Source organism: Phodopus roborovskii, unplaced genomic scaffold (assembly GCF_943737965.1).
Source record: "Phodopus roborovskii unplaced genomic scaffold, PHOROB, whole genome shotgun sequence".
Classification (NCBI taxonomy): Eukaryota; Metazoa; Chordata; class Mammalia; order Rodentia; family Cricetidae; genus Phodopus; species Phodopus roborovskii.
Genome location: NW_026126418.1, coordinates 68,288,632 through 68,304,135, shown reverse-complemented (window position 1 = coordinate 68,304,135; position 15,504 = coordinate 68,288,632). Strand labels below are relative to the sequence as shown.

General features: G+C 51.1%; 1 protein-coding gene across 1 annotated transcript in view; it reads left to right on the top strand.

Annotated features, from left to right (window-relative positions):
• The window catches only part of Sardh (sarcosine dehydrogenase), a 58,107-nt gene extending 47,981 nt beyond the window's left edge, over positions 1-10,126 (top strand). Inside the window, exons 18-21 of the mRNA XM_051184933.1 lie at positions 1,858-2,020; positions 2,752-2,920; positions 6,536-6,671; positions 8,825-10,126. Coding sequence (XP_051040890.1) covers positions 1,858-2,020; positions 2,752-2,920; positions 6,536-6,671; positions 8,825-8,950 — 594 coding nt within the window. The 3' untranslated portion in view covers positions 8,951-10,126. The remainder of the gene's footprint in view (positions 1-1,857; positions 2,021-2,751; positions 2,921-6,535; positions 6,672-8,824) is intronic.
• The last annotated feature ends 5,378 nt before the right edge of the window (positions 10,127-15,504 follow it).

Here is a 15,504-nt window from a genome sequence, read left to right as displayed (position 1 = left end):
GTATGTATGGTGATGGGCATCTAGGCTGGTTCCATTTCCTTGCAAGTGTGGCTCAATGAATACAGTAGTGTGAGTGCCTGAGCCAGCATTTGATGGCAGGTGAATATATGTTGGGTGCAGAGCTGTCTATAACCCTGCTGCTCATGAACCCTGTCTGATGCACATTCCTTAGGTAGGGCCCATAGCTTGAGCCCTTGAGGCGACTGGAAGGTGTCTGATCCATAGCAATGGGGATAAAGAGTTTCTGATATCTTTGTTTCCTCAGTCTTATCCCATCCTTGAGTGTCAACACTGGAAAGAAATGAGACCTGCTTTTAACTCTACTGCTTCAAGGGGAAAAAATGAAAGGGACCCAGGTAACCAGAGTCTAGGAACCTGGAAGACATGCGCACTTCTCCACATTCTTACCTTGCCAGAAGGGAGAAGAACGTACTCTTAGGCGTTCTTGGCACCTGCCATGGGACACATTAGTTTGCAGTAGAGTCCCAGAAGTGGCTACCTTGTGTCCCCTGATGTCAGGAGACCTCAAGCACCCCTGGACATCAATTACCCAACCTGTGTGCTTGGCTGGGTGAGGAGTGTCTGAACGTGGATGCAGGGCCGGGTGCACTTTAAAAATGACTTCCCTGCTTCAAAATGAGGCTGGCTTTGAGCCCCAAGCTCCTTCGGGGGCTGTCTAAAATTAGCACCCTGGTGACAAGGCAGTCTTTGTCAGGGGCCTACAGCTTGCACCGGGAAGCAGGGAAATGTCAACAGCACAGTTTCAGCATCAGTTTGAGTTTTTTTTTTTCCACGAAGCCAGGCAAATGGTGCTGCTTCAAAGGCTTTTAGAATCCAGGTTCTCAGTGGCTGTGTGATTAGACTGTCGGGTTGATAAGGTGCTGGCTTCGTGGTCACACAGCAGGGTCGTTTGCTCCCCCACCCAGCATGGAGTTGGTGACATAGGCCTGGCCACCAGTCCCTTATTTGTAAGGTATTTTGAGATTCCCACATTCCTCTGATGAGCTGAGCAGTGATTCCAAATTGGACTGTACCCTCGAGGGCATTCACTCACACATCCTAGAACTTGCCTGAAGGGTGGGGAAGTGGGCATCAGTTGTTGGGTATGTTAGGGTATGGTGCATGTACCTAAGCCAAATGTATGGAAAGATTGCAACTTCTGGGAAAGGTAGTCTTCGTTTTAGCTGTGTGGGTGTGGACCCCAGACCCAGACCCAGCTCTAGCTCTCCCCACTTGGTCTCAGTGCCCTTCCTGCATGGTTGTGATTGGGTGGGATGTTTGTGAAGTTCTCAGCCTAGGGACAGCAGATAAATGGTACCGCAATTTCTATGTTTGTGAGCCGCAGTTTCTGGAACCCACAATGCTCATTCATGCGGCCTCTAAAATGAAGGAATGGCACAGAGATTGACAGCTGGAAGAGGCGGAGGATGCTGAATGCCACAGATACATTCAAAGCATTTCATGAACCCTTGCTTTGGAAGAAACTGGGAAGGGGTTCCCTGAGCCTCTGGGTATGGCTCTGTCATGCCTTGATTAAGGCTGTGACCCCCAGAACAGGCATGGAGATGGTTTCCATCGGTTTAAGCCGCCCAGTTTCTGGTCACTTGCTTGACCTTAGGGAATCAGCTGGTCACTCCTGAGGTGTGAGGCCAGGAGGTGGAGACTGTCTCCTGCTCTCTAAGTTGAATCTTCTTCCTTCACATCAAGATTCCAAGATCAGCTTGTGCAAACCTTCCCTGGAAAACACCATTTCTCATTGGCAATCTGACCAGGCTCAGGTCTGCTGGTAAGAGGCAGTCTGCCGGGACCTCATCACCCTGAGGCAGCTGTATCTGATTCATACCCTTGTCTCCCCAGGTCCGGGCCATACGGCTATCCTTTGTGGGGGAGCTGGGCTGGGAGCTGCATGTGCCCCGGGCGTCCTGCTTACCAGTGTACCAGGCTGTGATGGCTGCAGGTGCTAAGCATGGCCTTGTCAATGCAGGCTACCGTGCCATTGACTCCCTGAGCATCGAGAAAGGTAAGCTCTGGGAGGCCACCCAAGCCACCAGGAAGAAGCCGGGGATGCTTCTGTCACTGGCGTCCAGATTTTCACATCATAAATGCCTCTATCTCCAAGCCTTGTGTGTTTTCTCAAACCCTCCTCACTGCCTATACACGGGATCTCCCATGCAGGGCCTCAGAAGTGATGCTGGGGCCCCCAGTTCCTGCACACACCTGGACTCAGAGGTGAGGTGCTGGCCAGAATCCTGAAGGAGTAGGCCTCAGTGGGGAGGGGTTGGATTCAGCACTTCGGGCCCCTTGAGAGAATCTTTGGAGCTTTTTAAGAATTTGATTCTGGAGGTTGAACCCAGAGGATTCTACTACTACCAGCACCCAGATATCTCCCTAGAGGTGAGGACTCAGGTCAGGATGGGCTGCTCACTTCCTTTAAAAGGCGAGAGAGTTCAGAGTGGGATCTGCCCTTCCCTTAGGGCGGTTCACTCTACTTTCCAGGTCCACCAAACACCCTACCCTGATAGTACAAGGGACCCAAAAGCTCATGGGACTAGTCTGCTCCAGGCACTCACATAGGGAACCTCCTAGAGTCCAGGATCTGCCTCATCTTCCTAGGCTGCCCAGGTTGCTAAGCAACAGTGAGGGTGGGGCTTTGGGGACTGGGTAGTGTGGGTTGAGCAACACCCACAAGCAAAGACTTGATGCTCATCTCAGCTGGACACTCACCCCCACCCCCCATCCTCCTTGTACCAGGCTATCGACACTGGCATGCAGACCTGAGGCCTGATGACAGCCCCCTGGAGGCAGGATTGGCCTTCACCTGTAAGCTCAAGTCCTCAGTGCCCTTCCTAGGCCGCGAGGCCTTGGAGAAGCAGCGTGCAGCAGGCCTCTGCCGACGCCTGGTGTGCCTCACTGTGGAAGAGTGAGTATTCTGGCTCATCGGGTGACTGTGCACACTGATGAGGTCAGCCGCTCTTCAAAATGGCCCATTACAGATGGGAAAAATGAGGCTCAGGAGTTCTAAATCTACAACACAAGATCTACATCGTCATTGGTAAAAGCAGAACTGGGATGCAAAGTCAGACTCCTCTAGGGCTGAGTGGGCCAGAAGTGGGTCAGAGGTGGGGGCGTAGGCAGCGTCCCAAGGGGACATAGAAAAGGCTTAACCCTCTCTAATGAAGACATTTAGAAGAAAAGGTGCTGCAGTAGGCAGGCTGGCTCCTCTGTGGTGAGTAGAGCCAGGCCTGGTAACTTGGGAAGTTGACCCCTACTTAAAAGTTGGTGCCTTTTGCAACCACCTTCCATCTTGTTCCAATTAAATCCCAACTAGACAGAACTGTCCTCCATTTATAAACGAGGGCCACAATGTGACAGACTCATACCCAGTCACATGGCAGAGATGGAAGGAGAGACCCTTTCTAGGGACTCAACCTCTATTCCGCTTACCAAAGAGACAGCTTGGAACATGTCACTGGGAGCCAGGCCCCAAGCGCTCCAAGTCACCAGGAGAGTTTGGATCCTGAAGGCCTGGGTTGTACTTGGGCCAGAGTTACACACTGGATAGTGTTGGCAGCCCATGGTGGCACCCATAGGAATTCTCATAGCAACTGTCTCCAGGAGGGGGAGATGGCTTGGGGTGTTGCTTTGCAGCTGACAGCCACAAATGCTGCCACTTCACTCAGAATGTCAAGTGTGATAAGAGACAATGAGCAGAGCTAGATTTTGTGGTCATACTGTGGCTTCTCCTTGAGATTTCACCCACTCCCCTGAGTTCTGCCCAGCTTGGGTGGCAGGGGCCTCTCAGGTAGGGCAGAGCTGTCGTAGTCCCCCCTGAACCTCTATGAAGCTTCCAAGGCCTGTGTTTACCTCCAGAGCTGAGGGTCAACTCCTGTCCTGTTCATGGGCTTCCTTCCTGTCCCTGAAGCTCTTGGCTGCAAGGCACACTATGATGTGTGTCTGCTACTTTGAGGGAACTTGGGTGAGTTAAGTCTCCAAAATGCCACTTTGTCCCATGGAGAATTACTAGTGAGGATGCTGGGGAGGAGGTGTTCACCAAGCTGTCATCCTGGTCCTCATCCTCTGATGGGAAGGAGGTGTTCACCAAGCCTTCATCTTGGCCCCCATCCTTTGATGGGTGGGACTCAGATGGTCTGGCTCTGAGTTTCAGACCCAAGAGGGCATCTGAACCTGCCCTGACTCTCATCATTCTTGGAAGGTTTCATGCCACTGTGGTTCTGATGACAGCCCAGAGGAACAGTCTGCAGATGGCACCAAGTGTTACCATGATCTGGGCATTTACATTTCTAGGTTTTAGTGAGTTTCTTTTTCTTTTGTCTACCATTTTGAATTTTGAATAAAAACTTTAGTATTAATATAGTACATTGATAAAGAGTAATCATTTAGGTAAGTGTACTATAAGAAGCAGATAACCAGAACACTATAAAATAAGCCCATTTGTCAGTTAAATGAACTAGATTCAGCATAATCTCTATCAAAATTCTAATGGAACTCTTCATTGAACTAGAAAAAACATCCTGAAATTTATATGGAAGCAGAAGACCCAGAATCACCAAAGCAATCCTGAGCAGAGAGAGAGAGAGAGAGAGAGAGAGAGAGAGAGAGAGAGAGAGAGAGAGAGAAGGCTTCATTACACTTGACCTCAAATTATATTGCAGAGCCATGATGACAAAACCAGCATGGTCCTGGCATAAACACGGACATGTAGACCCATGAAACAATTAGAGGACTCAGGAACAAACCACACAACTCTTACAGTTACTTATTTTCAGCAAAGGTGGGTCCAAAACCACATTAGAGAGAAGCAGCCTCTTTAATAATGGTGCTGGCAAAACTGTATATCCACATGTAGAGGTGTGAAATAGACCCCTGCTTTTGATCCTACATGAAAATAAACCCAAAGGGGATGAGATCGTAATCTCTCGAAACTTTGAGACTTCAGGAGGAACACGGAGGGAAGGCAACTCAATCACAAATATAGGCAAGCCCTGATGAATAGGACTGCATGAAATAAAAGCAATTCTTCACAGCAAAGGAAACAGTCATCAGAGTGAGGAAACAGCCTGCAGAATGGGAGAAATCCATCTGACAGGGGATAATACTCAGAATATACAAGCAACAGCATTGAACAACAACCCCACAAATGATCCAATGAGTGAGTAGGCAAGTGAACTGGGTAGACAGCTAGAAAAGAAGAGACATGCAGATGGCCAATAAACATATGAAAAATCACTCAGTGTCTTCAGCTAGGAGGGAAATGCGAAGCAGAATTATGCTGAGTCCATCTCGCCCCAGTCAGAGGCTGACACCGTGGAAAGGAATGCAGCAAACACTGGTGTGGGTTCAGGGAAAGGGGAACCTTGTCCACTCCTGCTGGGAATGTAAGTCACTCTAGCCACGGTGGCCAAGGGACTTCCATATGACTTAGCCATGCCCTCCTGGAGTACACCAAAGGGCTATGAGTCAGCCGGCCACAAAAGCACTTGACAACCGTGCTTAATGCAACAGTGTTCAATAATAACCAAGATACAGAACCAGCCCAGACGCCCATCAATGGATGAATTTTATTTTTATTATCTTTTTTTTTTTTTTCTTGAAGCAGGGTTTCACTATGTAGACCAGGCCGACCTTGAACTCATATTGGTCTGCCTGCCTCTGACTCCTAAGTTCTGGAATTAATGGTGTCTACCACCATGCACAGCCCAATGGATGAATTTTAAAGAAAATATGGTACATGCACAATGCTGTATGATTTACCCATAAATAAGAATGGAATTGTAGATTTATTTTTTGTAGGGATGTGTTTTATGTATTATTTTAAAAACCTTTATTTGCGTGTTTGTGCAAGTGTGTGTGTGTGTGTGTGTGTGTGTGTGTGTGTGTGTGTGTGTGATGAAAGTAGAAGTGGGAGGGACTGTGTGGGTAGAAAGGGGGACAAGAGAGGATAATTGGATGAATGTGAGCAGAGAAAGTATGTATACAAATCAAAATTTCACAATGAAATAGCATATTGGTCTTTTTTTTTTTAAAGGTTTTGTTTTATTTATGTGATTGTGTCTGTATGCCTGTACGTGCATGGATACCCACAGAGGTCAGCAGAGGGAGTAGGATCCCCTGGGGATTGTGAATACCTGGCATGGGTGCTGAGAAATGAACTGTGGTCCTCTACAAGAGCTCTCAACTGCTGAGCTATCTCTCCAGGCCCCCTCATTATTCCCTATAATTAATATAGTCCCATAAAAAGGAAGTTAATGCAAAGGGCATGGAGGAGGGCCTTTCAGAAGGCCCAGGGCTATAGTCAGCTTTATAGTTAGATTTTTACTCATTCCCTCATCCACTCCCATCCTGGCCCCTGTCATCTTAGGCCAGGTGTGGACTATCGGGGCCTTTCAAGATCCTGGTAGCGTAGTTGCACCCATGTGGGGCATGTGCTCTTGTAGGTACAGTCCAGCTGCCTTGTTTCCCCAGGCTGTGTTCCCACCACAATATGGGGTTCCAGCCATCTTCTTGTTTCTTCCAGGGAAGTGCCTATGTTTGGCCTGGAGGCCATCTGGAGAAATGGCCAAGTGGTGGGCCATGTTCGGAGGGCAGACTTTGGGTTCACTGTGAACAAAACCATCGCCTATGGCTACATCCGAGACCCCAGTGGTGGGCCTGTGAGTCCTGTCCCTTTCCAGGCTCCACACCAGATCCTCAGGACCATACCTGTGCATGCTGGGAACACGGGAGGAAGGAAGCCAGGAAGGGTGGAGGAGTGGCCAGTCCCGGTCTCCAGCAGCATCTTGCCAGTTTTCTCTTTCATCTCCAAAAGAGGCTAACTGGGGCAGACCCAGGATTTTCTTGATCAAAAAGAGTTGTAGGGCCTGGGACAACATTCCCTGGTCCTAGGGGCTAGTGGATCATCTCATCTCTGTCCTTCCTCCTCCCCCAAGGTACCTCAACCCCAAGTGAGCCAAACCCAGGCTACAGATGCTGGGGCAGCCCAGGCAGCCACAGGAGGGAGCCAGCTATGTCCCCAGGAGGAGAGTGTGGCCTTTACCTCCTCCAGTTTTCCAGCCATGAGTATAGAGCTGTAATGAGTAGTTTCATTTATTTTCACACCATCTTTGCCCAATTCTCACCGAGGTCTTTTGTGTCCCAATTCTAGTCCCAGAGATGGTGACTTGGCTCTGTCTTCTAGCCTGACACCAAGACAAGTTGAACCACAGTGTCAGGCTGAATGGAGGGAGTGGGTGCCAGGCTGGGGAAGGAGCAAGGACAAGTGGCTCCCATGGGGCCTAGGGAATTCCCTGACTTCTGGAACCCAGGTAGGGGTGGCTGAAGGTAGAGAAGGGCCCTGTGCTGGAGCTGGAGGCTCAGGACACAGGCTTAACTTGAGGCTGTGTTTTATTTGTTTGCTTGCTTGTTTTCTTGCTCTGTGAACATGGACCAGGGGTTTCTCTAAGATCCCATGTTTTTCCTATAAAAACGGCATGGGCTTCCATCCTCCTCACAGGACTCCAGTATGGGCCACCACACTGAGTGGAACTTGATTGGCAGTCATCAAATTGACAGTCATACAAACCAGCCTGGGACTTTCTTAACACCAAGAGGCCACAACCTGGGTCCCAGCCAAGGCAAAATTAGATGTTCATTTACTGGTGCCCAGTCTTAGTGGGAAGGGGAGAACCCACAGCCTTTTCTTTCAAAGATCAATGCCACCCACCCTTCCCACCCTTTCATTGGGTTTCTGATAAGCAGAGCCCAGGAGGCCCAGCATAAATCCCACACAGACAAGGAGCCTGACACTGAAGGTGATCAAAGGAGTGAGAAGCTCATGTCCCGCTGCTGTGATCAAGCTTCTAGAATATTCATGCCATGCGAGTGGGCAGATGCTGCAAACCAACCCCCGCTCACTCTACTTATTAGTGCTCTGGTGGGATAACCCACATTTCTAAGACTTAGGATGGGGCGGGCAGGGTGGGGGGTGGGGTATGTAGGGGGCAGGATTCTGTGGCTTGTGGGTGTTTATCAACTGTACCAGGGTAGTCCCAGAACATTTTGCTGAAATCTACCAGCCTCCCAGGCATGTAGGGAAGTCAATGCTCAGAGGGCTCATCCCTAAAGATCCTGTGGCTTATAAAGCTGTGTTGCCTTTCTCTCTCTCTCTCTCTCTCTCTCTCTCTCTCTCTCTCTCTCTCTCTCTCTCTCCAGTCCTGAGCCACCTGGAAGGAATGAGGGGAAAACAAATCCCAGACCCTTCCAGTCTGGGCCTGGAGTCCTCATTGTACACAAAGATGCAGCTCCTTGGGTGGCCTAGGAGTGTCCCTCCCTCCAGCATAGTACATTATCAGACTAAAGCACTCTCTCTTGATGGAGGAGCACCTGCTCCCAGGGCTAACAGCTTCAGTGATTGCTGAGAAGAGAGCTGGAGAGGGAGGGTACAGGGGCTATGCTATCCAGAAAGCTGTTCCATCCACTCTGTCCCTCAGGACAACATGTCTGGCTACTGGCCCCTGCCCTATAATAATGGTGTGTTTGTCTGGCTCTAAAACCACCCAGGCTCCTGCCTGAGCCCCATCTTCCCAGGCAGCTTGGAACAGGTCACAGGAACAGGTCGTGCTGAGGGAAAGGTCTTGCTGGCTACTGGGACTGAGCTTTGATGGGCTCAAATTCCTGTCTGGCTCATGGGCACAGGGCACATGATTTGCTGTTCGAAGGAGCTCCAGAGGGCTTGGGACAGGGGTTGACTTATCAGAGAGTCAGGGACGGGAACTCTAGACCACCCCCTAGTAACAACTGAGTGACCTTGACTTTCCTCTGCTCCTAGGTCTCTCTAGACTTTGTGAAGAGCGGAGAGTATGCCTTGGAGAGAATGGGGGTCACCTATCCTGCCCAGGTTCATCTGAAGTCTCCCTTTGACCCTGACAACAAGCGGGTGAAGGGCATCTACTGATGGGCTGCAGGGCATCTACAGCTGCTCAGGCCCTTGGGAACTGCCACACTTCCCAAACCCTGCCTGTCGACTCCTGCACTGCACAAATGCCCTGTGTCCTGAGACCCAGGACACAGGGCAAAACATAGTGTTCTCCACCATCTAGTCCTGCTGACCATCCTAGCTCCTAATCAGGACTGATGCACCATGAAGTTCCTTCTGCTCACAGACCACATAGTGGTCTGCAATCTACCCCGTCCTCAAATGTGCCCTGCAGATGTCTTAGCCCAAGGTCCGTATGAATATCTCAGAAGGTTTATGGTTAACCCAAGGTAAGAACCAGAAGGCAGGCAGACAGGCTTCTCCCTCTGTTCTTCACTTCTCCGTGTAGCCCAAGCACTTGAAGAACAGTGAATCAGGGACAGTGAGCAGAGATTGATGAGCAATGTCTGCCACGGGCATAGGATGCAGAGCACAGGGATAGATGCTGGACTGGTGTAGTCCTTCCTCAGGATGGCTGCCCCTCAGACCAGAGAGGAGAAGGGTATTACAAAGCTCTTGCCTTAACCGTCCAGTTCTGCAGGAGAGAAATCTGTCTGAGAGTCACCCCTGTGACATGGGGGGCACATGGCATAGGATTCAGATCAGAAACCTCCATTACTTACACAGAAGTGCTGGCCTCTGTCTCAGTTTCCCCCGAAGCCATTGCTCATGGACCCAGGGACACCAGGCTTCTGTTGTATATTGCCCTGATGTGGTGCTCCTTTCCAAGGACTTTTGTCTCTGTCACAGATGCACCCTGCTCCCCTATCTCTGGTGGGGGGAGTGGCTCCTCTCACCTCCTATAACCACCTATACCTGCCTGCATGTCGGGAATGGCCCTGTTTCTTCCTGGGGTGAATGTCTGTCAATTTTCTATAGACACAGCCTTTCTCTTCTGCCTCACACCCTGACTTAGAAAATAGAATGCTGTGACTACTCAAACAAAGGTCACCATGTAGTCTTACATTTCCTGCCTTGTAGTCTAGGACAGCAGGGTGCAGATGCCATATGGAGTTGGAGCCTCCTAAACCCAAAGAAGGTAGCAGAGGGGGGAGTTGGGCACAGTTGTCCTGGGTGGGTCCTGAACCTTCACAGGCTCACACACCACACACCAAGCTGGAAAAGGTCGAGCTAATAAAATTGAAACCATGGGAAGATGTGTGGGGTGTAGTTGGCCTTTCAAAAGCGGATCTGGTCTCCTGAGTCTGGGGCCTGGCTGGAGGCAGGAGGGTGTGGAGGAACCTCTGGATGGCTAAAGGAACACCTGTGGTCTCTGGGGACCGCAGTGCTGGCTCTTGGATGACAGGCATTTTCTGTAGCCAAAGCAGAGAAGAGGGGAGGAGTGAGAAGGGAAGGAGAAGACGGGGGAGGGGAGAGTGGGGAAGAAGCGTGCGTGCGTGCGCGTGGGTGCGTGTGGGTGCGTGTGTGTGTGTGCATGCGTGCGCGTGTATGCGTGTGTGTGCGCGTGCATGTGGGTGCATGCGTGCGTGCGTGTGTGTGCATGCCTGCGTGTGTGCGTGCGTGCGTGCGTGTGTGTGCGCGTGCGTGTGGGTGCATGCGTGTGTGTGTGTGTGTGTGCGTGCGCGTGGGTGCATGAGTGCGTGTGTGCGTGTGTGCGTGCGTGCGTGTGTGTGTGTGTGTGTGTGTGTGTGTGTTGGGGGGGTGAAGTAGAGGAAGGGGAGGAGGAGGGGGGAAGGCAGCTGCCCAGATTGCTCAGCCTTTCCTCCCCCAATTCTGTGGTCTGGCTAAGACCCCCGGGGTTGGGCCAATCACCACATGTAGCTCACAATCTGTCCTTGGGGATAGCTCAGGACAAGGAAGGTCTGAGTGCTTTCCCAGCCTAACTAGTTTCTCTCAGACTTCACATGCCTTTCCGGTGCCTGCCTGCCTCCCCCATGCACAGTCCTTGGAAGGGCTTTGGGTCCCTGAGTGAGAGCAGCTGTCAAGGATCACCTCCCAAGTTCATCTGGAAAGTCCCTGAAGAGCCTTTGCCCAGGGCACCCATCCTGGATGGATCACTGAGACCTCAGGCCTGGCTTCCCGCACTGCCAATCTAGAGGCACATTTCATAGCTGTATTTTAAAACTCCTTTTCCCTGGAAAATGAAGCACGATGGCCCCCACGGTGGCTGAGCATTGCCTGTAAGAAATCCATGGAAAACGGATGTGAAAATACCTCAAGTATGAGGAGCAGAGTGTAGCAGGCAGTGGAGGAGACGACAGGGTCTTGGCATCCTCAGATGCCTCGGTGAGGAACAACAGTGTTGGGGTTCAGAGGCTTCTGGGTGGAGCTGTCACTGCAGAGGACAGGGGGACAGGCACACACAGGCTTGCTGCCCCGGTCCTGGCCTCTGTTACCCTGAGCAATGTTTTCTTCAGGGCTGGAGCTTGGCATGTAAGCTTGAGGACCTGAGTTTGGATCCCTAGTACCCAAGTAAACCCCAGCTATGGTGGCACATTTCTGTAGCACTGGGGGTAGGGAGGACTCAGAGACAGGCAGATCTGCAGAGCTTGCTGGCCAAATAGCCTACCAATCAGTGAAATCCAGGTTTCATGAGAGACCCTGTCTCCAGCAAGGAGCATGAAGGTGACAGGAAGACAGATGACATCAACTTCTGGTCTCTGCATGTATGGGTACACATGTGCTTGCATACCCACACGCATAAGGACACACTCATAGAGAGAGAGCAAGGCCGGCATACCATACAACATGCCTTCCAGTGTGAGATGGGAAGGAGCCCCTGGCAGGTTGAGATGCCCATTTGCCTGGTAAGGGCTGAGGCCTTGGTAGCAAAATGTCCAAGTCACTTCCAGTTTTTTTCTCTCCCGCACACCCCAGAGGCTTCCTATGCATGGTGCTGACACAGGCCATGTCCCTTTAGCCTGTATGGAAGACAGCAGAAACATTTGGCAAAAGAGAGGAGGGAGGCACAGACAGGCAGTGGACAGCAAGCTGCTCATTTGTCATGGTCCTGAGGTAGGCCTGACCAGCATGCTACATGCCCCGGTGGTATCTAAACCACTCAACTGATAGATGGGCTGTTTCATTCTGCCTTAGCTTAGAGAATCTGCCTGGGAGACCAATGATGCACCCTGGAGTTCCTTCTAGCCTGGCTGAGCCTATGCATTCATCTTAGCTCTACCCCATGGGGACTCAGAGGCCAGAGGGATTGCTGAGGACAACCCAAGTGACAGCTCTGTCACTCTTAAGGGTAAAGGATAGCAGGCAGGCAAGTGGATCTGAGTCTCTGGGAAGTGAGCTGGAAAAAGCTCACAGACAGAGCAGAGCAAGGCCTTTTGAGTCCCTCCAGGCCCAACCTGTATGTGGGCAGAGGGAACCAAGCTGTTCCTGTGGTGGGTGAGAGGCAGACAATGGTGGGCATCCAAGGATGGCTAACTCAAGCTGTTAGACTCATGGCATCCGGTGACCATCCTGTCAAGATGCAAAATGGACAGTGTGTCCCTGACTTCCTGCTGGTCCAGTCACTCCTGGCAAGTTGCAGATCTAGTCAGGTCAAATAGACCTGAATACCCCAGCATGTGGCCCCTCCCACCTTTGATCACCTCCTACTTTGTTATTCTCCCTGCAGTCTTCAGTAAAGCAGCTCCCATGTAGATCTGCTTAGCATCTAAACACCAAGCTTGGGCTTCCTGGGCACTGAGAGGTCCACCAAAGACCTGATAGTGTCACTACCTGTGAGCAGGCACTTTACGTAGGTGCCCAGGTTCTTGGGCTCCCACTGCTAAGCAAGCTGCAGTGGCAGCCAACTCAGGGAACTGTAGACAGCTGGCAAGCTCATGGAAACATCTCAGGAGGTCACTGCAGCTTGTGGGGTGCCACTAGCTCTGCACTGGGAGCTGACTCTCCACCTTCTGCATCACAGATGGTGGGTGTCCCTTAGCCTCAAAGACAGGTCCTGCCTGAGTGCCGCACAGGAAATCCCTGCAGCTATTGTTGATAATTGGTTTGCTGAGAGGTACCTGGAGAAAGGCTTGGGATTTTTCAACTCATGATGGCCCTCTGAAGTTCCCTTGGTGCCACCATCCCAAGCAGCTCCCCATGAGGATTGGATGCTGTGTGGATGCCCCATTCAGTGGGACAGCTGTGAGTCACATAATGTTGCTGAGCCCTGACATGAAAGAATGACACCAGAAAGGGAACTGTAAATATTTCACAGTGTGTGTGTGTGTGTGTGTGTGTGCTTATGGACACACATATATGTGCATGCATACACAAGTGTATAGAGGCCAGAGATCATCAACCTTGGGTTTGGTGTTTTAGTTGTCTACCTTGTTTTCTGAGACAAGGCCTCTCACTGGGAACCGAGGCTCACTGGGTTAGGATAGACTGACTAGGCAGCTATCCTAAGAGACATCCCCCCCCAGCCCCAGTGCTAGGACTATAAATAAACACCCTCACATGGGTTCTGGGGATTGAACTCAGGTCCTCACGCTTGCATGACAAGTATTTTACTGACAGAGCTGTATCCCTAGCCAACTTCTGTCTCAGTTTTGAGACAGAGTATCATGTAGACCAAGCTGGCCTTGAACTCTTGTATAACCAGGGATGCCTTTGAATTTCTGATCCTCCTGCCTCTACTTCCCAAGTGCTGGGATAACAGGCATGCTCATGTAACTGTGTCCAATTTAATATGGTCCCAGGGATAGAAGCTATGGCTTTGTGCATGTTAGGTTAAGTGTTCTACCAACTGAGCTACATCCCTAGCCTTGCTGCCTACCCTTTTTTAATTAATCTAAATAAAAATTTAATAGCTACCAGGGACTGAGGCTACCAGGTAGCACTGTCCTGGGGGAACAGCTCATGAAAGACCTTGTCCCTGGCCTGGGGACACCCTACTTGTACCCAAGGCCCTCTCAATACTGTTAGAGAGAGTAGCACACCCCATCCGCTGGCACCTCCTAAAACCCTGGCTTCTGGGCCATGAGCAAGCCCTCTGCTCCACAGGATACCCAAGCCCAGCAAGGGAAAGCAATACACCCAGTGAGGAGGGACAGACTCACACTCGGGCCCTTTCTACCACCCCAACCCAAGGGGTAGCCTGGAGACTTGCTTTGGCTTAGAGCATATGGGACGGATGTGTTACCCTTATGTTCTCCAGAGACCTTGTCACCTAACCCCAGGTCTCTGAGACTCAGTTTTCTCATTTGTCTAGGAAAGAGACAAAGGGAGTCCTTAAAGGTTTGGGAGCTGGCCCCCCAGTGATGCCTGTTGCCACAGAAGCAGGAAGGTGTGCAGATGGCTTCCCTGGAGAAATATCATGACAGCCTAGAGGGGAGGCAGGGGGCTGTGGTCTGTATGTGTCACATGGGCAGCAGGCAGATCCTCTTGTAGTCCCCGGGGAAGGTACTGACCAATGAGCCTCAGTTTCCCTGTCTGTAAGTTGGGACATCACTAGGAGTAAAGAGAATGTGTTGAAGGTCAGGCTCCTCAGAGCCCCAAGAGTCTTTCTTGTACTCTCTGGCTCTAGGCTTCTTAGGCAGGCAGCCATGGGGGAAGGCAGAGCTATGGAGACAGCCTGCCTCCCCCATCTCTGAGGCTGTAAAGATGACAGAGGGCTGAGCGTTGCTCTGGGCTGTCAGACCTGGCATTTCACACCGATTACGCCCATGACTTATGGACGCCTGGAGCCATGATTCACAGCACAGTGCAGAGAGTCCGGCACCTTCGCTCCCCAGTAATAAAGTGCCTTGCTGAAGGGGAGGCAGCACTTAGCTGATGTCTGTGGTCGTGGGGGACACAAAGCTCATCCATCACCCTCCCTGCCTGAGGAGCCTGGCCGGCATTTTGCTGAAATAGCTGAAAAGATCCAAGTCCCCGTCTCCCTTCCAAAGCCATCAAAGAGCTGAGCTTGCCCTTCAACAGGAGATGAGGGAGAGAAGGACTCAGGGAGGGTAGAGGTGACTAGAATTATAGAAGCAGGCCTCACTCACACAGGGCAATGTGTGTGACATAATAGGGCCCAGAAAGGCTCAGCACCAGGAGCAGGAACATAGGCCCTGCCTGTGTATCCACAGTTGGTGCCAGGTGAGAGTGAGCCTCATTTTACAGACAAGAAGACTGAGGGTCAGGCAGCTAAGTGGCTTACCCTAGTCACGCCTTCATTAAAGGGCTAAGCCAAGCTTTTTCCTACTTACTCCAGAGCCTGGTCTGTCACCAGCAGAAGAAGCAATCGGCTCTAATCATCCCATTCCCCCCAAGAGCCTGGCTCTAGCCATCTTGGCTCTCCATGGTGGAACTACTTGTTGGGCTTTCCCTCTAGGTGGGTGAAAATATCTGTTTACTCTGCCATGAAGTAAGTTCTCCTGGTGAGTCTCTAACTAGCTATACTCCTTGTCCTGTCTTGTCGCAGGGAAGCCACCCACTGGGAAACATGAGCCACTCTGTAAAGAGATGTTTAAGTAGTGCTGTCACAGCAAACACCAACACAAGTCACCATTGGAGGACCAACAGGGTGGGCCCTGTGAGGCTTGGGGAGTCTGCACCCAGCCTGGCAAGGCGTTCTGGAGGCAAGG